The sequence below is a fragment of the Rissa tridactyla genome, chromosome 7 (genome assembly GCF_028500815.1).
Source record: "Rissa tridactyla isolate bRisTri1 chromosome 7, bRisTri1.patW.cur.20221130, whole genome shotgun sequence".
NCBI classification, from domain to species: Eukaryota; Metazoa; Chordata; class Aves; order Charadriiformes; family Laridae; genus Rissa; species Rissa tridactyla.
The window spans coordinates 29,855,999-29,880,211 of record NC_071472.1 but is presented as its reverse complement, the minus strand read 5'-3'; the positions used below and the strand labels follow the sequence as shown (position 1 = coordinate 29,880,211).

At 45.3% G+C, this 24,213-nt stretch overlaps 2 protein-coding genes across 3 annotated transcripts; one reads left to right on the top strand and one right to left on the bottom strand.

Annotated features, from left to right (window-relative positions):
* Window positions 1–1,966: 1,966 nt before the first annotated feature.
* Window positions 1,967–14,259, bottom strand: C7H2orf80 (chromosome 7 C2orf80 homolog). The gene is given in 9 exon segments (XM_054208166.1): window positions 1,967–2,074; window positions 2,780–2,838; window positions 2,841–2,897; window positions 3,480–3,569; window positions 9,844–9,919; window positions 10,351–10,438; window positions 10,588–10,658; window positions 11,173–11,251; window positions 13,916–14,259. Coding segments are annotated over 9 exon segments (972 nt in total).
* A 64-nt stretch (window positions 14,260–14,323) lies between these two features.
* On the top strand, window positions 14,324–23,057 carry LOC128912836 (shugoshin 2-like). Of its 2 annotated transcripts, none has more exons than XM_054209473.1 (9): window positions 14,324–14,445; window positions 14,711–14,854; window positions 15,815–15,990; window positions 16,244–16,306; window positions 16,850–16,944; window positions 17,748–18,016; window positions 18,600–20,558; window positions 21,750–21,876; window positions 22,742–23,057. In XM_054209473.1, the coding sequence occupies exons 2-9, from the start codon at window positions 14,713–14,715 to the stop codon at window positions 22,965–22,967; spliced, it is 3,057 nt and encodes a 1,018-aa protein (XP_054065448.1). In that variant the 5' UTR covers window positions 14,324–14,445; window positions 14,711–14,712; the 3' UTR covers window positions 22,968–23,057. The 2 variants fall into 2 exon arrangements, with proteins under 2 accessions (XP_054065448.1, XP_054065446.1); XM_054209471.1 differs by having other exon boundaries at window positions 18,597–20,558.
* Window positions 23,058–24,213: the final 1,156 nt, after the last annotated feature.

Sequence of the window (24,213 nt, the reverse complement as noted above, 5' to 3'; positions counted from 1 at the left end):
TGTTAATCTCTCTCTCTAGCTGTTTAATCTTAACCCCCCCCTTGCCATTGTTCTCCTACTCATGTGCTCAGCAGCAATATCCCCTCCTGCCCTCTTGTAATGACCTCATTTCAAAGTACAATTTCTCTCTGCTTTGGCTTTCAAGGGGTCAGACTGATGCTGTTTGAGTTGGAATGAAATTTGCTCAGGTCCTGGCACTGACTGCTGCCCACTGCTCTAATGAATTTGTTTGCAAGAACAGAAGCCTTTGTTTACAAGCTGATGGATGCTCTGGACTCCAGGAATGAGCCTATGCTGAATGTGACGGGGCAGGCCTGTCCCAACAGTGAACACAGGCGATGGAGGAGAGGTAGGAACTGCTACATGGGACTGGATAATGCATTCCAGAAATTCTGCTTCCCACGGAGTGAACTAACCAGGCCAAAACAGCTGGTGCTGCAGAAATTCATGGCTACAGAGTTCCTGTGTAAGGGAGGGTGATGTTGATCTTAAGTCCTCTCTTGCCTTCTCATCTGACTCCCTTAGGTCTTGAATTTTGTCTCACATGGCTTAAAAGGAAAGTGGGGGGATGCATGGTATGGCCAAGAAGCCCCATTAATATCAGCACAAAAACTCACCAGTTAATCTGTAATTTCTGAATATACCAAGTTGGTTAGGTCTTTCCCCAGGGACAGCTCAGAATTGAAAGAACAGGTGTTTACAGCAACTACATTTTATTGTAGACCGATTTTAACAGGAAATTTGTGATATTTAAAAAAAAAAAAAAAAGGCTGTGAACCAGGTGAGTTGAAAGCAAGCTTTGAGTCCATGAGGACTTCTAAAAGACCCTTTGAATTCCTGATTAAGTTTAACCATTCCCAGGCTTTCCTGTGTATGCTGTCTTTTGGCATCTCCATAAATAGGCTTAGTGACTGAGAATCAGCGGGCAGAAGAAGAAAAACAGTTTTGCTTCACAAGTGTTTATTATTTTTATCTTTAGCAGATATTTTGCATTGGGGTACAGGACCATCTCCAAGGCATGGGTTAATGCCACTGTACCATATGTGACCATAGTTTGGATGGGTGTCTGTGCCCTGGCTAGAAGTAGCTGGGAATCTTCATTTCTATCATTTTTGTAAGTAAAGAACTCTGTTGGAGTCTTTCTGCCCTTGCAGCTAGTGTTAAACACACCTCTTGGCAGTGAACATTTCTACTACCCCATTGAGCACTGAAATGTCTATAGAATTAAGTAGAAAGAGTCCTATAGAAACATCCCATGCTGTGTGCCTGGGCTTCCAGACAGAGAAAGAGAGGGATGTGGAAGAGAACCATGTACACCCAACTCTTATCTCCAGGTAGTTAGTACAAAGATGAGGATTGCAATAGCCCATCTAGGAAATGGGGAGTGTTCTTGGGCAGCACACCACGGACATAACAGAGGCGAACCCTTAGAGACCTACAAATGGAGAATGGAAGACAGGGTTTCAGTTCTACACCGGCACTGCAGGGAGAGGCTTTTTCTTTAGCTGAGTCATTTAAGGAAATAAGAAGACAGGATGGTTAAAGGGGAGAGCTGAAGAAAATGGGATCATCCGGAGAGGTACAACCCTCATGTCACATGCAGGGAAGCTCATTCCTGACCCACTCTGGATCATGTGTGGGAGTTGCACAGTGCTGTGGACAAGGGGAAGTGTGTACTCCCTACCTCTGAAGTGTTGCATCCTCTTTTGGCTCTGTAAAAGTAGCATGGTGGGTTGAGAAGCACTACGGATGCACTGCGAAAATGTAACCTCCCAACCCACTGGCAGGGAAGCAGAAGAGAGGTGGCTAAGGGATGAGGAGGGAATGTCAGAGTCTTGGATACAAGATATGAGGGGTGGGAAGGAAGGAATGACTGCCAAGATTTAAAACAAGAAACGCCCCATAAAACAAGTCGCAAATGTATTATCAAAGCTAAGGTAGAAGACATCAGTTAGCTCACCTACAGCTAAGTGAGGTACATGAAGTCTGTGTCTTTGTTATGTCTTTGGTTTCTTGCTTTTGAATCTCTTCCAGGCTTCTCTGGAGAGATTCCTTGTTTTGCTTCTGTAGCTCCCTGCAGGATGCAAATGTTAATAAGCGTAAGCACAGCATGCAGGGCTGAATCCATCAGGAGAGATGGGGACTGCATGGCAGATCAGCTTCCCTCCTGCTGTGTGACATGTGATGTGCATTGAACTCAGGGCTGTGGGGGAGCCCCTTTACTCTACTTGGTCAAATCTAGCCCTGCTGCTGGAATGTTTTCTTAGCTTTCCTGCTCAGTGAAGCTGCAGCAAACAATAGGCTTTAACAAATCATGGACAAATAGAAAACCAGACCCTAATTCCTGTACACGCTAGACTAATCTGATATTACTGGGTTCTTTATGGGGTCAGGTTTTTGTTATTTTTTTAAAAAATAGCATTCAACTGTTTGGGTTTTTTTAACCTAAAAGTGATAGTAGTGAATGTGTTCTGCAGGGATATTAGCCAGAAGAGTGCCTTCCATGCATACATTGAACATTCCTGGAGTTGACTTTCCAGCACATGAGTGACACCTCCTGCCACGGTATGTTAGTTGCTATCATAGTCCAATTTAGGATTGACACTATATTGTATATTAATGCTACTATGAAACATCTCATGCTAAAAGAGTGCTGAGAAGAGCAGACAAGAGAGGCTTTTTGGGCTCTGAGTGGCCTGAAGTGATGCTCTAGTTGTGATGTTCAGTGGTAGTATGGCAAAAACAGTTTTACTGGCTTGTGTGAATTCTTCCGACATACTTTGTCAATCTGTTGCTTTCCTCTGGTCAGTGAGTCCAGTTACTTGCTGTCCTTTTTATCTCCCTTGCTGAAAAAGGGTTGGTCTTTTGATATGCTGCTGCCATCTGGTACATGATGCCTTGGGAGGAAGAAAGAGCCTTGCATTATCTTGGGCTTACAGAGTGCCACCAGGCTAGTTTACAGACCTACTGCATGGGATCAGTTGCAATACAGGAAGGTAAGGGGTCCCAGCTTCAAATTCTCTAATGCTCCTGAAGTTACTCTCATTTTTGCAGCACTTGGAGAAGAAGCAGGGAAGGGGGGTGGCTTTTTTACTGGCCAGTAGCGTAACTGACCTTTGCAAAAGTCCTAGTACTAGTCCAAGCTTAAGAACAAACAAGTGATTGTCAGATATGAAGGACGATTCTACTAGAAACGTGCAATCTTATTGTTTACCTTAACTTGAGGAAAACGCTCCTTTTGCAATTGTGTGAACTTCAGGAGTCTGAGCTAGATACTATTTCTAGGCTACAATGAGAAAACACATGTACCTCCTCCCCTGCAGGAGAACAGGCACAGGCCAAGATTTACACTATCCTTTCCACGTGCAGCTGTTGGAGCTCAGCAGGCTGTAACTTGGTGGCTCTGCTGGGCCAGTTGCTGCTGCCCCATGTCCTCCTGCCCTGGCCTTGTGGTGGGAGCTGGGGTGAAATCTGCTCACTTTGGTTCCAGGCACACTCTGCAGCGCCAGGGGCAGTCAGCGTGGCAAATGGACGCAGGGATAGCTTGAAAGGTTGAATCCAGTGGTCCTGGAAGGACAATTTATAGATTAGTATGTCTGCAGAAACTATGTGCCAAGCCAAATGGGCATACTCTTGTGGTCAGCGGAAAGGAAGATAGGTGCTTCAGAGGTCCTGATGGATAAATGAGTACAGCTTTGCTGGCAGTTTTTCTCCTGGCTGCTGGGCCCACCCAGCTTCTTGAAGTGCCCATCCCTGCTGCCTAGACATTTCAGTTGTCCACACAGTAGCTGAACTGCTGCATTTTATAGCCCTGCATGTACTGCTGCAGCCTAGGGATTATGGTCTGCCATAATATCCTGGCAGGCAGTCTGTGTCTGCGCAGCTGTTCACATGGCAGCTCCTGAAATGTCTGCACAATGGGGCAGGAAACTCTGAGAAGCAGCAGGCAGTCGGGATAGCAACCGTTACATCCATCTCAGGCTAGGACGTCCATTCTCGTGAATTAGAAATCTTCTGGATCGTAAATCACACTAGGCTGTGACTTGCGCTCCCTAAGTATCTATATATCTTGGCAAAGCTAGTGTTTCGTTTTCAAGGATATCTAAGTCAAGGCTTCGAAACAGGATAATAGGATATCTCCACCATTTTACTTTGGTGGGAAATGGGAGCAGGGGAAGATAAGCAAACCCGAGATACACAGAAATTGAATTTTGAGATGGGGTGGATTCCAGCTCTTTCAGTCTAGGACTTTTAAGGAGGCATAAACTGTGGTCCAAGAGTTACTGTAAATGAAAACAGTATATTTAACCTCTTAAACTAATTAGGGGTTTGCAAAATAAATTACCCCTGGTTTCCAAATTCAGCAAAGCATTTCTGTTCCTTTATCACGGTGGGAATGATCTTAAGCCCATGATTAAAAGTAAGCACTGTTGTTGGCTGAAATAGAAGCTGGAGATCCTGATAACAATGGCTTATCTTCCTCTTCAGAAAATTTTGTAACTTTGCTACCTCATGACCATCAAGGAAGTACCCTGAGTCCACTAGGGACAGGATCTAGGCAAATGCAGAGTAACATGAGACGAACAGAAAGACTGTTTCTGTTCTTTCTTTGTCTCTGCTTGCATAACATCAGAATATAAATTAAAGCTAAAAAAACCACTGCCCACCCCAAAAAAAAAGGCAAAAAAACCAAAACACCATGCGAAATGGGAAACGCTACGAGTAGCTGGAAAACTTCTTTACACTCCTCTGCAGTGTACGGTGTGCACTCAAAATGCAGATATCTAAAAATATCCTGGGTTGGAAATTCCTAGAGAAAAGGATTCCTGCCCATAAGGAGCATGACAGCAAAAATATACAGCGTAATGTTCACAGCAAAAGGAGGGAGAGCTGATCCACCCACTTACCCAGGAGCAGAGGGAAAGATCCTTCCTTCAAACCTAGATATTGTGAAATGCCCCTACATGGCATCTGGTGGCACTTCTATTTCTTGACATGGGAAAATTCAACTAAGAGAGGTTATGGCCAGGGCTGTTCTGATGCATGTAACTGTGAGCTGGAGTGTAGCTCTAGCGCTTTCTGGACACCGGGTGGCAGTCCGTCATTAATATTACGGTAAGCACGACTGAGATAAAAATTAAGTGCATCAGGAACACTGTGAATTACATGCGAACCATCTATTACAGTCTGACTACAATTCCTACTTCCTCTATTTTTTAAAGGGCAATTACACTTGTATGGCTGAAGATGAGCTGCTAGAGAAACTTGCTCTGAACACAGGCAGGGCTCTTGTGAAGCAGGCTATATCTCCTCGGACCTGCATAGCCTCTTTCCCCACTCCGCGTTAGAGGTAATTACAGCACACTGGTGGGAATGCTCCTCTATAAAGCAGTATGCCAAAGGCCCAGGAGCTGGGTTACATCTTAGTGTGGTCATGAGTAGCTGGACTGCCCTTTTCTTGCTTCTCCCTGGTGCACTGCAAGGTAGAGGTGAATAGTTTTTGCTATGTTCAAAGAGAGAAGGCTGGAGCTAGTTTGCTATTACTAATGGGGCAAAAGCAAAAGGGGCAAATGACTCAAGTTTAAAATGTAACCTTTTTTTAAAAGGCACACATATTATAGGATCAAAATGCACTATGTCTTTATGCAGCGGGAGATTCCTTCCACTTTATTGCTCATAGCACACTAGGCAGTAGGCTGGTGGGAGAAGGGGCCAATAGCTTACCATTGCTATGGCCAAAGCTAGGAGTCACTGGTACCACTGAACTGGTACCTCTTCGTTGGTGGACTCTCTCAGCCCTAAAGGGCAGAAGACATCAAAAAGTTTGGGGCAGATTCTGCAAGGTGTGTGATGCTAGCAACGCTGAAAACCTTTTAAGTATGTTGGGAATGGGATACCACTTTTAGACTGGGACTTAAGTGTAGGTATTATTGTCAGGACAGGATAGGATTAAAGAGTTTTAACTGGTGAAAACTCTGCAGGGCCAGGACGAGATCTGATCAGTAAAGCTGGAGTATCTCCTTTTTGTCTACTGAAGGCATTTTTTTTTTTTGTATCCATATAGTTGTTCAGTTACATTTGTCTGTTGTATCTAGTTTTGCATGGACCAAACACAGTTTCTTTTTCTGGTATCCTGGGGATAATTTTCAGCAGAGGTCCAATAGAGGAACAGTACATCAGAGCCAAACAAGCCACTTCTGCCTTTTGAAGAACAAAACTATCTCCCTGCTACTGAAGACAAACTGCTTTTATGTATCTCTGCACTACCACTTTGTTTGCTTGGGTTGGCAAAGTCCCACACCAGTGTGCAGGCCAGAAGGAAACCATGAAGTCAGTGGGCAGCCAGGCATTTAAGCCGCAAAGAGGCATGCCAATAGAAAGCCTTCATAAACCTCTAAACCCAGGAGCACAACATTCAAATATTCTAGCGTGCAATGCGTAACTTCTTAGACTAATAATACGGAGCAGGGATTTTAGAAGTAGGCATTATGCTGCTAGAGGTTTCTGATCCCAGTGGTGGTGTAATGAGGGAAGCATCAAGAGTTCAAACTCTAGAGGTTAAAAATAATAAGCACCTTTCCTCCCCTGCCTAGTCTCAACTTCCCTTGTTTTTTCATGGTTACATTCAGTCTGTCCAAATACTTTCTGTGAGGTGATGGGCAACAAAGGAGGTTTGGCTCGTGTGTGAATGGTTTCTGTCTGGCACTTCCCTGTACTTATTTTCCTCTGCATTTCTGTCCCTGCAGGCCATGGCATAGAGGGATGCCTCCTTCCAAGAGCATGTCTCTCTTGACAGTCACCCTGCACGTCTCCTTACATGTGTCCTCATGTCTCCTTCCCTAGCAGCTGTTGCTCTTTCTTAAATATGTTTTAGTGAGTAGAGGTGCCATGTGCTCCTCTGGCTGAAGTTTTAGCACATCCCTGACTGCTTACATGGGTTTCTGAGTTGACTGGAACAGGGCAGTTCATGGTCTCCTCCCATATAGGTCACCACTGCAGCCTTTGCTGCCTAAACTGTCATTTACACCTAACACAGCACCCATGTGTGAACTTGCATGACAGCAGTAAACCCTGTAGTTTATGCAAAATACCTTTCTATAAATAGAAAGGTATTTGAACTGGGGATGCAGAAGTTGTCCTGATGTCTAAAACTGCTCAGGTCTTACAAGCTCCCTAAAACCTGATGGATCATTCCACAGGGAGGTTTCATTCCCAAGGAGTGGGGATGTCACTTGTCTGGAAGGTCTTAAACAGCGTTGGATTCCTTTGCTTATGTAAATACACTCTTAGAAATCTCAGATGAAGGGAAGCAGCAGGCACACACTCTGCTGCCTGTCTTGAGAGCTGAATAGACTCAAACAACTCAACACCAACAGGTGTATGGGCTGACAGCAAGCCATGTTGTCAGAGCACTGTGCCCAGGGAAACATAGCCTCCTTCTCTCTGGAGGCCTTTTAACTGCAAATAATGACCCAGACTGTGCCGCCCAGACTAGGAGAGAGATTAAATGATTTGCCCAAAATCAAATAGTCTAATCTAATCTGCAAATCAGGGTAATGTTACCTCTTACCTCTGCAATAATTGAATTGTAAAACCTTGTGCAAGTTTTCTGTTACCTTTGTATGATTTGGCACAAAGGTACTTCCAGACTCTAGAGCATATTTTCCCTGCAAGTGCACAGGTAACACAGATGACCTTGCAGGCATGGAGTTCCTGGTTTGTTCTGTTTAATCTGTGTGTCCACCTTCCATATGACTGCAATGCACTGCAAGTAAAAATTGGCTTAGTGCTACTTTCTTCTTCTCTTCTTTTTCACACTGCAATAAAGGGAGAATTGAAGGTTCTCTGGCAGATGCCATCTCTGATCCTTTTCTGGGATCCAGGAAGTATTCCTAGGATGTAGATGCTGAATCTCCTTGAACAAGTGACATATAATGCCTATGCAAGAGTCAGAGTACCCTTCTGAGAGTTGGCTTCTATAAATACAGCACTGATTTTATGAACCTGCCTAAACATGACCCCAGATTAAGACCTGCAGTGTTGTCACACTCTGCTAAGCAGCATGCAATAGCTTACCAAAAAAACATGGAAGTATGGAAGGAAGTCTCTGTCTTGCAGGGTTAAGGTCTCTAGCCAGATTTCACATCTTTGGTTTCTCTGATGAATGCCTTATCTCAGACCTAAAGCACACTCTCTTAGCTGGAAGATTTATCAGCTTACAAGGGAATAAGAATGAGTCAAGGAGACCATGAAAGATCTGCAGAGTCCATACAAAAGAGGAGGACAGAAAAACTGTAGCAAAGAGGTGGGCTGTGCAGGGAGAGTTTTACTTGTTTATACAACTGCTCACAGGGTATACTACTGTGATGGATGCATTCGAACCTTTAACCAAACTAGCAGTAGTTTGGTTCAGGCTCCAAAGGAGGTAAAGGCCTGAGCCATACCCAGGGCAAGAACTCATAGTTCCAATCTGTTCTCTGAAAACCCATAAAGGAGCAGAGTGACACAGTGAGCATCGATGCATATGAGCTTAGAACACCAATCAACCAATCATGCAATTAACACAAGAATATCAGGTGGTTTTTCCACGACTGGTTTATCAAGGAACAAAGAAAGTTGTGGGTACAAGGAGTCTCATGCATACTGTTCCCACAACATGTGATTTCACTACGAGCCAACTACTTTATTCCATAAATATGACAGCCTAAGTGAGCCTTCTTTGAGCTCTCCCTGCTAGGCAGTGTGGCTGCATAGCGGTGATCTCCCCTTGAGCTGGGATGCCTCTCAAGGTTGCTCCTCGAGGCAGAGAGATCTTTTACCAACAGCAGATCTTTGGTAAGCAACTGATATCACACATAACCTTCTCGTATGGTAACTTTGATTTGTGTCTTGGTAGTTTTGAATCATTGTTCAAATGACTGTGATGTACAGTAATAGAGTGAGCTTTGCTATCAAACTTTTTTAAGTTGCACTTTTACAACATCATATTAAACCCACTTTTGCTAACACCTGTAAGTGATCTAAATCAACCATTTGTGACAGATTGGTGTAGTTGGCAGGATCTTAAATCAGGATTCACAATAACTACCCAGCAAAGCAAATTTAGCTCCTCAGCGAGGCCAAGCAGTGCAAGGCAGCACCAGAGGCCAGGAGCTAGCAAAGGTTAGGTATTGTCCCCTGATGATTTCTGCTTTGAAACCTGAGTGGACTGGGGAAGAAGGCTGGGCACAGAGAGAGTACATCTTTAGCAGACAGATGACAATCCCAAAGGAAAGCGCTAACTTCAGATAAAATTCACACTGTCATATCTAGCCTGCGGTCTTGAACGCTGCCTGAATGCTTATATTATGCTGTAACAAGGAGATACATGACAGTTTATTGTAGGATGTTGCCAGCTATCGTCCACATATCCTCAACCACTGCTGATCTAACAGTAGTGATTGCTTTCCATAGAATGAAGTCCCTTCCTTTATTAGTACGGGAGAACTGGAATAAACAGTAGCTATAACAGACCCCCCCACAATAAGATCTGCAAGCAATTAAGAAATGTGCCACACTGCAGCTTTGACACACACCCTCAAGACCAGCGGCAGGACTGAAGTACCCCGTGGATAACAACAGCTGCCCATGGAGGCTGTACACCTTGTCATCCACAAGGCTCTAAGCTGTAATGGCAGATATGAGAAGGGTGTTTACTGTGAGCAAGAAGAGAAATAACCCATGTGCAGATCACAGTCCCAGAATTCCAGCCCAATGCACTACAAGCTGGAACAGGCCATTGCAGGTAAGAGAAATCTTCACTCAGACCCCTATCAGAGATGCTGAAAAACCAACAAATCATGTTTGCAGAGCTCTCTCAGTGTGTTGCTGTGGGCTTCATGCTGTAAACCTCAAAGATCTTTTCAACAGGAATGTTATTCTGTGAAGATAGGTAAAGAGAGAGGTTCAGCTTTCAGAAGTAGCATTCTTTAAAGTTAATGTATAAAACCCAGCTCATATCCCCTTCCTTTGATCTCTGAAACAGCTTTCACGTGAACTCCTAGTATTATTTTATGCTGCTAACTCAAATCTGTTGAGATCTGGTCCTGAAACTTGCTCACCATTTTGCACTTGAGTGAGACAAGGTAAATAACCTATAGACACGCATAGGACCACCTCCTGAAACTGCCTATTTTGTTTTCGAAGGATGAGCAAAACTTAACGACTACCTGATAAAAATTAAATCGATTTGTAATGTTTGCACTGTCTGTATACTGTGCTTTCAATGAACAAAGACATCCAGGGTACAGGGAGTGTTTCTAGACAGATGCCATAGAATAAAAGATACTGCTTGCTATCTTGCCCTCTTACCATTAATATTCCAGCATATGAAGATAATACCATAGCTTCTCTCTCAATTAGGCTGGCATACACGTATTGGTTGTAAGCTGCAAAATTCCTGTATGGTGCTTTGAACAAGAGGATTATTAGCCTCGTGTTATAAATGCAAAAAGTAATTCTTGGCTCAACTCACTAGATGGCTTTTACTCCATTTTCACAGTGGTGTAACCCACTGCAAGGGCAGGGCCTTAGCTCTGCAATACTCACATTTTCTCTCTTGTCAGTGCACTCTGAGCATCCAAGTCACTTAGCTTAATGAAGGCTAAGTTGTAATGGGTCTGGAAGGACAGAAAAACCTTACGTGTTTTGTTTTACTATAATTGCTTGACTGGGGGATGACAGAAAGACCAAAGAAATGCAGGGAAATGTGAGCTGGAGCCCAGTATTGTTTCAACTACACTGGATATCAGTTGTGGGGTGAACCAGTTTTAAACACACCCAGGAAGACTTTCTCAGCTCAGCTGAAAGATGTTTTGTAACGCACAGGCAGCTTTAGTTGGTGAAGAATTCCCTTTGGTTAGTTGACTTGAATTTTATCAAATGTCCTCTGTGGATGAGTTTTGTCTTTTTGAAAAATCAGCAAAACCTTGAATTATCTGAATTATCTTGAATTATTGTATTACACCTCAATCCTATTCACAGCCAATCTCTTTAGGTGTTCGTTTCAGTAATGGGCATTTATTGATCATTATAGGAACAGGTTATTTAGCTGTACCAAAGAGCCACCCTTCAGAGTTCTCAGTAGCCCTGCAGTTAAAGAGGATAGGAAGTAAGAAGTCTGGTGATTATCACGTCATCTAGAAAGGTGGTCTGCCTTTGTCTTCTTGGATCAAATTAGTTTTCTTGTAGTCTGATGCCAACATAATCTCCCCTTAAGGCAAGAAAAAAGAACTCCAAATTACAACCGGTTCTAAGCAATCCAGTGCATAAGAAATGTAATAGGTGACTCTAAAGATAGTGCAAGATAGGGGCTAAATTTGCTGTGATTCAGGGCTAGGAATCTGCTCCAGGATTTCTCACAGACACCTCCTAAGTAGGAAAGCTGTTAGTTTTCTGCATTACTGCTAATCTTAGCTTCCCTCAAACCACGCTGCTGTCTTCCCCAAAGGCTCCAAAATATAGGAAGAAGTACAAATATGAATGAAGTATTTAAGGTCTGGGGACTCAGAGACGGATTTCACTGTACAGCCAAGAGACTGAAAGATGCGTCACAGGAGCTTGTTCTGCTCATTGAGGGGAGGTCTGATTCTGTAATCTTTCCTCAGACTAAGTACTACTGATCCATCCCAGCAGTCCTAGGGAAGATGGGCACAGGACTTGTATGGAATAGAGAGCACACTGCTTACATCCTCAAGGAGTTGTCTGCTGGGCACTCCTGCATCAAAGAGCATGAGATGCTGCTACATGAACTAGAAGACCCCTTACAAACAGCAGCTGCACTGACTGCATGGCAAGGGAGGAACTCTGTACCTCCCTGATCCCTCTCATTGACACACAGCAAGTTCTGAGCTGTGACATCTCTACTGCTACATACGCAGTCAGGTCTGATGCTGCAGACCAACAGTTGTCTATTACTCAGCTTGGCTGGAGTCCCACTGGACAAAATCTGCAGAGAACAGAGTACTGATGCATAAACTCCACAAGTTTTTGGCCTTCGTGGTATTGATTCTGCCCTCCCTTTGTTTGACCAGCCTTAATTTTTCTTTCCATTGACTGTTTCACAGAGAATCGTTTGATTCTGCAGTTAGGCAGGAATGTGTCTTTTTGCCTTTGTGAACTATGTGATTGCCTCTGGTTTAATTGGCTGGAGTTTGGGAACAGCTCCTCCTAGCAGCATTAGATGCTTATGGCCATTCTCATTAATTGTATGGCAAAAGGTGCACCAAGCTTAGCTCTTCCCCACCTTTTATTCCTGCTGCGGGGCTTGTAATCAAGTTCGATTTGATTTTTGAGGGCACCTGCCTGGCAGGCAGCATGGCAACTCTGTGTCTCCAGTAAAAGCTGCTGCTTGTTTGCTCTGCTTTGAAAAACACAGATCTATGCCTGCCTTTCCTCCAGTTACACCTACGCAGGGCTTACCTGCTGGTATCGCCAGGCAAGTGTGAAAAGTGACCACCACAAAGTGAACATAGCTGTGCCAGGGCTGCCCAAAGTCCTGCTAACCCAACACCTTTTCTATTATGTGGCAAGTGTGATACCCTGATGAAGAAAGGGACGTTCCTGAAATGAGGCTGGTCCCTAGCCCTGAGATGAACTGACCCATGATGTTTTCCCAAAAGCAAGAAATGCCTCTGTACCATTGCAAGGCAGGTAGCAGGGAGGCACTGTGTTTGTGCTCTTCCTGGGGAAAAAAAATGGAAGCTACTAGTGGATGCCTGAAGAAGAGCTGCACCAGTAGGCATCAAACTTTCTCAGTGTATTTCCCCATCCTCCACTGATTTGCAGCTCAGGACTTTCTTGAGCAAAAAGTGTTGTCCTGGCAGTTAATAGCCCTTGGTTGTTTTTTACTTCCACAAACTTGTCCAATCACTTCTTGAAACCTGAGTAACTGACACCTGCAATATCACCTGGCAAAGATTTCCACTGTTTAAATAGGGCTGTGTGGAAAAGGGTCTCTGATTTTAAGCTGTCCACTGTTAATTTAATTTGCTAACCAGTGTACTTAATAAACTTAGTAAAGTAACTTAGTAAACTTAGTAAGAGCAAGTTTAGGCCCCTCAAAGTGTGGAATTTGTCATGCATGGAGCACAGAATATGTATTGGAGAAGGATGCTTAAGTCTTTTCCCTGCACCATAGCACGTTTAATGCCAGCCACAGGTTCCCTAGAGCAAGAAATAAAGCAACAGGCAGGTCTGTGTGTCTGTCTGTCTATCTACAGCATCATTATCCACTGCAGGTCTGATTTTCAGGGCTGGTATGGAGGGTGCTTTGTCAGTCTGCTACTTAATTTAAGGTGCAAGGAATAAACTTATTTAATAATTTGCATGATTTAATGCTTATCAACTAATGCATTAACAACTACCACATAAAATAGTAACAGGAGTAGGATTTAGTATTCTTGCAAAGGGCTACCATTCGCATGCCTGCAGCAGAAGTGTTTTTGCCAGCCTTGTTTGTATTGCAAGTTCCCTCTGCGCCTTCACTGTAAATTGCTGCTCTGCAAACTATGTGGATGCTTTTTCCTTACATGTCATTTCCTTAAAATTTTTAACACCGTCACACCTGCACATGCAATGTCAACTTTCTGAGGACAAATTCAAAGGCGTCTGGAAAGCAATGCATTAACTTGGACTGAAATGTAGATTACTTAAGAAAAAAATTCCTTTTAATAGACTGTAAAATGTCATCTTTTCACAACTGAAAGCTGGAACCCAAGTGCTGGATTCTACGGACAAACCAACCCTAACTTTTGGGTGAGATTTGTCATTTACAACAACCCTCGGGCTTTTCTGAGGCGTTTCAGGAGCATTTTAGCTCTGCGTGCCCAGAGCAACGTGGCAGCAGCGCTGCCCAGGGCCGGCGCTGGCGCCTCACGAACACGGCCTCAAAGACAGACGCTTCCAGCCAGGAGGGCGGCGGTGCGGAGAAGGCGGCATTTCGGGGTGCTCTTTCCCGGTGAGGGCGGAGAGCTCCCCCTCAGCTGCAGCGGCCCGGGCCGGCCCGGCCTGACATGGCGGCGCAGCCTGCCGCGAACGCGCGGGTGCCGCAGGCTCTCCACAGACGCAGGCCCGCGCGCGCCCCGAGGGATGGGGGAAGTAACGTCCCCGCTCCGCCACAACCGGCAGCGGGGATGGAGAGTTTATCCGCTTCCCGCCTTCCCCCTGCTTTCCCCGGCAGAGCAGCGGGCGGAAGGAAACAGCCGCTCCCCCGGCTGCCATCCCGCGGGGCGGGGCGAGGGGCGGGCTGTCCGCCGTCCCGGTTACATTCAAAAATCTCCCGGCGGGTAGGGCTAGGGCTTCCGCTCCCGCTTGCCTACCTTCTCCGGCCGCGGCGAGGGGCAGCTGGTCACCGTCCCGTAGGGCTCGCTGCGCCGGAGGGTGCCAAGGCTGCTGCCCCGCACGCAGGTGAGGCGGGGAGTCGGCCCGCCCCGCTCCCCGCGGGCGCTGAGGGGCTGCTGGCGTGAGGGAGGCGGTAGAGGGGCTGTAACGGCCCGGGGCGGCCGCCCTGGCCGGGAGCCGCCCGGGGCGAGGCGCCGTGTGTCTGCGGGCTCGTCCCTCTGCGGGGATCGGCGGGGCGAGGGGCTTCTTGGGGAGGGCGTAAGTCTTGGCCGGCGAGTGCTTGCTGAAGGGCAGGACGCGGGCGCTGACCCTCCTCGGTGTGTCTGTCCAGCTATGGCGTCTCGGGAGGCTTTGGAAACATCCTTCTTCAGCCTGAGCGGTGTAAGAGAGCGGATGCGGGAGAAGAAAAACGGCGCCTTGAAGACTGCGAAGCTGAATGCCTCGCTTGCATCAAAAATCAAAACCAAAATCATCAGTGAGTGTATTTTACCTTGCAGCGTGTGCAGAGGCTGGCAGCTACATCAGCTCATAACTGCCTTTGGCTGTGGTCGTGGTGGTGGGTGGCTGTCTCTTACCCAGAGCTTACATTTAAGAGCTGCTTCTCTGCCTCTGGACTTCTGGTGAATCTAGTACCCTGCAGATGAATGTCAGCTCCCACTTGAAGTGACCAAAGGCGTATGAGGTATCTGTGACTGGCAGGTTTAACGCAGAGCCTTTGGAGCAGCAGCTGGGGGCATCACAGGCTGCTCAGCAGCAGCATCTCAGATGGCATTAGATGGCTGTGTCTGGGTAACTGAGTCCTCAGGGTCCAAACAGCAAAAATAAGAGGTGTGGAAGGTATTCTAGTGTATATGCAATCCTGTGCGGAAGGTAGCCCAACTGTGATTTATCCTTATGGAGGCAATAATGCAACAATAGTGCACAAGATAATTTGGACTACCTTGAAAAAGCTAGATGTTTCTGTTACTTTTATTGATTTGTTTTGAAATTGGGAAACGTGGATCTAATTTTGCTCAAGGGTTACTACAAAGGACAGTAGGTTTTTCTCCCTCTTTTTGGACGGACATGAGGACTCAGAGCCATAGGTGACTCTTTCAAAGTCAGAAACATATCTTTCTAAACTCAGCACCCGAACCACGCCATCTTTCATTAAGAATTAAAGCAGTAGCTTGCTGACTGAGCATGACCCACTGAAGATGGAGAGGGTGTCTGTCTGAAGTGTTGCAGGTTATTACGGAAGGTTTTTCCTGCTGTTCTCTGGAGACTTCTATTGCTGGAAGGAATTATACTGCTGTCTTTTTGTGGGGGTTATTGAGCTGTAGAGATCTGAGCCTGGGGGAGGCTATTCTGGGAAGAGGAAGAAGTATGATGAGGGAAGAGGCATGGATGAGACCTTGCATGCTGATTCTGTTCGATGCTTCTCTATCACTTACAGACAATTCCTCCACTATTAAAGTCTCCCTAAAACACAACAATAAAGCACTGGCCCTGGCCCTCAATGCGGAGAAAGCCAATGCACAGCGGCTCACCCAGGAGAAGACCATCTTACAGAAGGAGGTGGAGCAATGCCACTTCCAGAACGCTGTGCTGCGACACAAGCTCTCCTTCCTGGTACGGCACTAACAGTGTTGCTGGCATGGGGAGGGGTGGTGGGTGAGGTATGCATCACTCGCGTCCCAACCTTGGGAGGAGTGAGCTGTCACTGATTGTCCATACTCTCTGCATATGAAAAATGTCACTGTTCATTAGCTCCCCTCCCCTCCCCTCCCTCAAATGTGCCTTGTTTTGGCTACCAGCATCCTTGATAGAATAGATGTTTCGATTTAATGCCTTTATGATTTCTCTCTCTATTACCTCAACATAGAATAACATCTTGAAAGAACTTGAAAACCTTATGTCTGCAGTTAAGGTGGCCCGACTGTCTGAGGTAAACCATGGGAAGCGTGAGCACGCTGCTCTGGGAAGGGAGCTGTGTTTGTCTCTGTCTTTTGCTATGTGTTGCTTGAATTGTGCTGGCTGCATGCCTGTTTTTAGCTTGTTGTTAATGTCTTCCAGGGTAACTTCTGTAGGAAAGGCTACAGTTTTAAACTGCCATCCTGTGGGTCATTGGCTGTATTGGCCAGTAGGCTCTTCTGCTATGTGATTTCTTTTTAATTTCTTTTTTAAAGTGTTGCCATGGGACCTTGGGATAGGGAATAGGACGCTTTCCATATGTCCTGTCTCACAGGTGGATGGGAAAATATTCCTGCTTCCTAGTCTCAGATCATCTGAACTAGTTAACTTCATCCTGAAGCCTGTGGAGACAGAATCTGATTCTGCTGCAATTTATTCCATAATTTGTGCCATTTTAAATGGGAGAAGGTCACCGGCAGTATTTGACATACTTTCCAGGGTGAAACTGAGCTGTTGCTGTTTCTGTGCAGGAGGCTGCACAAGGGATAAACCACCCTTCTGTTTCTCTGTTTTCCAGTTCCGTACAAGTTCTGCATCCTTGTCCAATGGCCAGAAGAGCACCATGAGTGAAGATAGCTGGGCCTATGATATTGCAGATGGCCAGCTTGTGAGGTGAGCCTTAAAATGTCAGGTATCACCAAGCTTGTCCTGGATTTCTCTATGCTAAACTTTCTTTTGTGTTTTATGTGTGTGCCCAGTTACCTTTTTTACATGAGATGTTTTCTCTAAACCACCACTGCTTGATGTTTTCCTTTACTCTGTGTCTTTCTGCTGCCACTCCTTGTCTAACTTGTCCTAATGCCAAGTCTATGCATAAACTGGTCCTTCTCTCTCCTTTGTTTGCAAGTACGTTTAGGTAGTTCTTCCTTTGTAGCTGGTGAGCACTGCAAGATTTCCTTGAGCGAGTGCCATAGCTGTCTGCTTTGACATTTGTTATATATAGATGCTTTATAGACATCTGCTTTTATGGTGTAAGCTTGTGTTTTGGAAGGAAGTTCAGAGCTGGATCTCTTAAAATATATTTGAAGCTCTCTTTCTCCTTTATCTAGTCTCTCCTTTGAACAGAGGGGAACCCTTGGAGCTGCCCACACCCATACCTTTAAGTAGCTGCATTGGTGTTCTACAGTGAGGTGAACCTCTGGTCAGAACCTTTGCACTGAGAGGCCTTACTTCCTTGTTGTGTTATTTTTCTCCTGCTTCTGTGTCCATAGTGGTGTGCTTTCCTTATGAGTTGTGCTTGCACAAAAATGGGAAATCTGTCCTGGCTGGGCAGTGTTTGTCCTTCAGCACTTGAACCCTTCAGAAATGTATTTTAGCAACTTTTTATGGAGGTGAAGACTGTAGCTACTCTGTTGGATTCTGGGGCCTGTCACAGGTATGGAACATGCTCCATTGCTGTTATTCATTCTCACCAGGGCTGCAGGGATGCCAATGAGGGTGCCTGTTTCTAAGCTTTGTGGTGCAGAACAGCAAGGTGGCATCTCCACAGCAGTACAGACAGCCTCACTAGGTTTTCAGAGACCTGCTTCTAATGAGCCAGTGGAAACTGTGCCTGTTGCCTCCAAAGACACTTTGCCACCACAGCCTGCTGTGAAGCCTCAGTCCCACCAGGAAGAGAATGGGAAGAAGCTGACTGAAGCAATGAAAGCACAAGAGGCTTTTCTTGACTCTGACATCTTTGGAGGTAAATTTGCATCTTCTGCTGTTCTTCTGGTATGACTTTGTGTGTCTGTGTTCAGAGTGAATGAGTTCAGTGCCAGTTAGCTTCTAACCATCACTCCAGCAGCTCCTAATTACTGTTAGGAACTGCATGCTTCAGTTGCCAGAATTACGTATATCCCAGAATGGGATGTCCTGGTGGGGATATTTGGCATGTTTGCAATAGCTCAAGATCAGTTTCTGAGTACTAGGCACTGAGCTTACATAAGATTTTCAGAAATGTCTGAAGGTGCAGAATCTGACTAGATGCACATCTTCTGTTCCTTGTGGATTTCCCATACAAATAGTAACTCTTATACAGATGCATTCCTAAATATTAGGGCTGGTTAAGGGATCTTGCTGTGGGCTGCCTTTCTGTTCTGAGGGGAGACAGCTGAGCAATTCTATTATATAATAAGTTTGGGGAGCCCCTGTAGAGATGAAATCATGCTTTTTCTATGCTCTGGATTTGTGGCAGCGTGTGGGGCATGGCTTTTAGTCGTATTGGGAAGCTGGCATTTGCCTGCTGCATGTCACAGTCTTAGGAATGAATTTTGTCTTTCCAGCAGCAGCCTTGTGTGCAACCCAACAAAATCCTAACAATTTGCCAGAGCTTGCCTGGGAAAGTCATCCCCTTTCATATGAGGACAATGAGATGGCAAAACATTTCTTTGATCGTCTCTCACAAGGGCATGTTACTCAGAGGAGAAAGCGTTCTACGCTGTTTGCAACAAGCACTCCATCTTCTGGTGCGGATATCTTGCCACGTGTCAGTTCCACTCAAACTGATCGGTGGAGTATCACAAAGGACAGCAGCAGCTCCATCAAGAGAAACACACAGCCACAGCTGAAATCTCCCAGCTCTTTGATTTCATCTGCTCAAACCACTGTTATTCCTGATAGAAAATCTTTGGGTAAAGACATTTTCTGTGATCAGCCGCAGGCTAAAGAAACTGTGTGTGGTGTTGAAACAGACTCCAGTTATAGCCGAGTCCCTGAGTTTGTTCCTGTAAAGATTAAAAGCAAAGGTAGTTGTAAAACTGGTGAGAAAACAACTGTTAAAAAAGCAAGCACAGGAAAAAAGAAAACAATTGCAATTAAAAACAATGCAGAAAGTAGTCCTGATCTACTTCAAGATGAAGAGAGTGCTCCAAATGCAAAGAAGCTTCTTAAGCCAGAAGTTGCAACATGTTCTAGTGAGCCTGAAGTTTCTGAGATGAGGCAGAAGGCTTGTGTGGGGGCTTTCAACAGGAAGAACACAGGCTCTGATGTGGATCAACGTTCCTGCTCTCCTGATGAAGTCCAAGATCTCGGAAGAGCATATATGGTGAATCTAGCAGAGCTGCACAGTCTTGGAAGTGGTGACTTACTGCAACAGGTTAAGAAGGAAGTTTTCTTTGCAATCCAAAGCACGGAGAGCATGTCAAAAAGCCCAGTTCGTACCTTCTCAAGTCACAAAATTCCCTCAGATGATTCCAGTCTACAAAATTCACTTTTGAGGAAAGAGACCTCAAGTGCCTGTGCTTTGCAAGAGGACTCAGGCATGAACGCTAAGAGCATCAGACAGAAAATCAACAGAAAGACTAGAGTAATTAGGCAAATAGATGATACTGAGGAGGAGAATCTGCCAAGCAGTGTGAAAATACCAGAGGCCAAAGCTGAAGAACAGCCCAAAAGAAGCCGGACAAACAGGAAGACGACTGTCAGGAAAAGCAATTGTAGTGATCAGAGAAAAGTTGTTGATGTTTTTGGGCCATGTGTAGATGTTCAAGGTGTAGCTAAGGAGAGCGCAAAGGGTTCACCAAGTAATTTTAAACACAGCAGGAAAACTTATGTTATCCGTCCTTTGGATCTTGCAGGAAACATGGAATGTGTCCAGACAGATTTTGAAGGGGGTGAAACTGTACCTCCCGGGCCTGTTCCTAGGAGCAAACCTTGCAAAATACCCAGAGTTCAGAGGACAGTAGCTGCTCAGAGCAGTAAAAAACAGGCAGGAGCCCTTCAAGAAAAGGGGCAAGATAAAGTTGACAACATGAGTATCTCAAAAAAAGAGGCTTATCCCAAACCGAAGCGTCAGAGGAAGAGGAACACCTCTAGTCCTCCAGAGACTGATTCCCTGGCCAGACAAAGTGATGGTGCCAAGGCTCTCATTGGAGGTTCAGCAGAACTTGCATCCAAGCAACCTGTCCTGAGGGGGAAGTTTTCCTGCATTACAGATCTGCTCTCTGAGGCAGATGCCTTCCTGGAGGAGCAGATAGCTGAGATATCTCTTAGAAATAATCTTACGGACACTTCATACAGTCTTGAATCCTCCTCAGTGGCTTGTTCTGCAGCTTTGCCTGTCAGCTCTAGGCTTACAGATGTACCAGTTTCCAAGAGCTTAAGTACTGAGGGCAACAGAATGCCAGAGAAATCCTCTGTTTGGCCGGAAAGCTCCCTGATACTGAAAGAAAAGACTGCAATGGAAATATCTGGGGAAAGAAAAGAGGTTGAGTCAAGTTCTCGGAGCTCACCTTCACGGGAACCTGGTAGGTGGTTGGCTGGGGGAGGGAACCTCTCTTTGGACAAAAGTGGCAAAATCCATGCAGCAAATGTTTGTATTTTTCTTCCCCTCCTCTCTTTTTTTCAAGAGTTAAAGATCGGTGTCCAATATACCATTTATGCTTCCGCTTGTGCTGGCCAGTCATTTCTGTGGCTGTATTTGCTTCTACTTTATCAGCATTCCTGTAAGAATTTCTGGTCACTTGTTCATGTGTGAATATTGGGAAAAGACCAGCAGCTTGTGCTGTGAGTCCCATTTTGCCACTCTTGTTATCTTCAGGGCATGCTGGTCAATTTAGAAAATCAATTACTCAAGCAGTTGAAAAGTATAGCTTGATACTGACCCTGCTTACCAGTGTCAGCATTATGGGGCACAGAATATGATGAATATGACACATTTTTGGTCCAGAATGGTTAGTGCTGCAAGGATTCAGACTTTATACCTCTAGGTGGTGTGTTCAGTGGAAATTCATCAGGAGCTACCTAAATTTTCTTGGCTGTGTTTTTTTTGGTTAGTTTTTTAAAACTGTTTGGAGGGTGTATCCCTTGGCTGATAATATCATGGTTAAGCTGAGCCTTTTTGGGAGCTTGCAGTTATTGGATGCTCTGTAAAGAGAGTTGTTTTGTGGGGTTTTTCCATCCTGTAGCTGTTGACAAACAGGCCTGTTATAGCTAGAGTGGGCTGCACTTTGTAGAGAGGGAGGAATTTTCTTCTCCTGCCCTCCCCCTCTTGGCCAACTTCACTTTGAAAGCTGCAGTAAACGCTGGCAGGGTCCTGTGTCTTGCTGGAAGTCTTGTAGGTTGTTTGGGTGCCATAAGCTTGCTTTCTTCTCCAGGCTGTAAGCTCCTGGGCACTGGAACGATCAACTATCATTTTTGTATCATTTTCCTACTACATCAGGGCCCAATGATACTAGCAGTATTAGTGACCTGTGTCTTTTTTCAGTGAGGAACCTAATTTGATTCATGAGCTAACTTATGAGGAGCAGGTCTGGGACTTTTTGGACATAAGTGCTCCCCTGGGTTTAGAGAGAACGTGGTTGGAATCATGATTGTGCAGTGTTCAGAGAAACCTGGTGATGCAGCCCTTCTCTATTTGGCAGCTCTATTTCTTAGGATATCTGGAAATGAGGTGGAAACACTTTGATCAACTCATACGTGAATGTCTCCTTTTGCAGAGATCAAGCCACTACAGGACTTGACCAATATGAGGACTGTGTCTTTCTCCAGCTTGGAAGAAGCGCCAACACGCTCATCTAGGCGGAGACAGCATCCAACTTGCTATGCAGAGCCGAAACTCAACAGGTTGGGCTTTTAAACTATTCCTTCCCATGCTGCAACCCCTGCTCTGCTCTCACGTGCTCACTCTTGAGGGCTGGACCCTCTGTGACTTTGTTTGTCTTTAAATTCCTTTTACGCTTTGTGTTTCTGTGACCTTCCTCTTCCACTGCAGTGTGGTTAAGCCAGAATTCTGCATTAGCACAGATGCACGTGCAGGCTTCTGGTAACAAGCTACCAAAGATGTGATTGCCCTCACTGAAATTAGCACACCTCTTAGCAGATTGCATCCGTGGTACTCCAGTGCTAATGAGGGATTAAGTGTGAGGATAAAATACAGGCTAAATAAAGACAGCTAAGTGAAAGCCCTAATTTCACTTGCTGTCATTCTGTGATAGCTAAAGTTTTATAAAAGAACTGAGTAATACTTCCATTTTAATTGGGCTTCAGTGAAGGAAATGCTAGTCTTGAGGAGGGTTCTCCCCTGTAAGCAGGCTGTATCTGTATTTGCTTTTTCTGGCAGATACGAGTACTTAAAAAAGTAGCTGCATCTTCTCCCTAAGAAACTGTAGATTCAGTACATCTGATGGCTGCTGTACAAAACCAATTAACTCCTCAAGTGATGACTTAGTATTATGCAATAGTGTAACAACAATGTGTTTTCCCTGAAAAGTGTCAGAGTTTGAACTTTCTGTGAGGAGCTGGTTATACTGGGTCAGAAGGTATTCTCTACTGGTACAGCTGTTCCTGTACTGGACAAAGAATGAACTGTACTGCTCAGTCATCTTATAGTGGAAGCATTTCAGTAAAATCAGAAACTTCAGAAACTTGAAATCATGCACGTATTCAAGAAATACCTTGATGGTTTAACCTAACCCTTTTGGTTCTGCAGCAAACTGAGGCGGGGTGACCCATTTACGGACACGGAGTTCCTCCGTGCCTCTCCCCGCAAAAGGAAAACTGCCAAAGCCAAGGAAATGACTAAGATGATCAAAGAAGAAAAAGAGTGGCTTGCTGAAGAACGTCCCAGTGCCGAGGCGGGCAAGCTAACGGCAATGAGAAGAGACATGGAGCCAGAAGTGAAATACTGGTTGAACAGGCAGTCCCCAAGTTCTTAGGGGCTTGTACCTCTTTGCTAGAATCTCTCTCATGTTTTGCATAGCTTATTTCTTATTTTAATTTTGAAGTATAAATAAAGTCTTCTATGTGGACAGTATAAAAGCTTTGTGACATTGATTCCTCACCCTCCCCCCCCTCTGCCTTTAAATTCTGGGGTGCTCATCTGCAAACTCTGTGCTCAAGTGCTTGTGGCACCAGACAGCTCTGCCAGCTCTCTGCTGGTCCTGCCCGAGCCTGGGGACAGTACGCCTTGGAGGGCTGATCTTCTGGCACTGCAGATAGCCACAAGGGCATTTGCTGCTGAAAAGGTATGGAAGGGTTGCAGCAGCACAGGCTTTGACAGCACGCAGAAGAGGCATGCTGACACGCTGCCTAGCACCAACTCCTGTAAAAGCTGGCTTCTGTATGGGCAGAACAGTCCCTGGGGAAGTCAGCTTTAGGGTTGACTACTGAAGCCTTCGACAGTCCTAGAAGTCTGCTCTGCTGTTCTGGAGGGGAACTTTGTCAGATAACTGATAGATCCCCCCTCACTATCCCTGCGTAACTATGGAGTTGAAAACAGCCTTCCACCAGGCCTGAGCATGCGATACCTCGGACACAGATGCACACATGTAACTACATCAGTGTCAGCACTAAAGGTAAGCTAGGTTATACTTCGATCAAAGACAACTTTTGCTGGAGTCCGCTGATGGGACTGTTGGTGCGAAGGGCTATAACTGGTGGTGGGAGCTACAAGGGCGCTGCCAGGAGCTCTGTGAAGCAGCTGGCATACTGTGAAGTATCAATCGTGTTTCAGGAAATCCTCTACGGTTTTCCATGGCAGACTGAGTGCCCACAGGCCTCTAGCTCTTTCTCTTTTAGGGTTTACTGGTGTCTAACTTTGAAGGTTATTGATATTAAATGTTTGAGGGAGCAGTGGGGAAAAGAAGTGATTGTATTGCTAGTAAAGGGGAAAGGAACATGCCTCCTTGAAAGCAGGGAGGGGGAAGCTCTGTTCTTATAACTGCACTTACTGCTTCTCCCAACACAGAGACAAGTGTTCCTTTTTCTCCTCAGCACTTCAGCAACATCCACCAGTTCATGAGGATAGACTGGGTCTTGCTGTATTCTGCAGGTTTCTCCAGAAGATGGAAATTTTGTTGGTACAGAGGGAAAATAGTGTCATCTGCAGTCAGGTAAGTGCTACTACATTGCTCACACTTAAGCTATACTGATAAGACATTAAAACAAACAAATAAAAAGTAG

Excerpts from the sequence above, each read along its gene's own strand:
- LOC128912836 (XM_054209471.1), top strand. The coding sequence starts at position 14,713 with ATGGCGTCTCGGGAGGCTTTGGAAACATCCTTCTTCAGCCTGAGCGGT. Across the intron at positions 16,307-16,849 it reads AGGTGGCCCGACTGTCTGAG|TTCCGTACAAGTTCTGCATC; the intron begins GTAAACCATGGG and ends TCTGTTTTCCAG. Across the intron at positions 18,017-18,596 it reads TGACTCTGACATCTTTGGAG|CAGCAGCCTTGTGTGCAACC; the intron begins GTAAATTTGCAT and ends TTGTCTTTCCAG.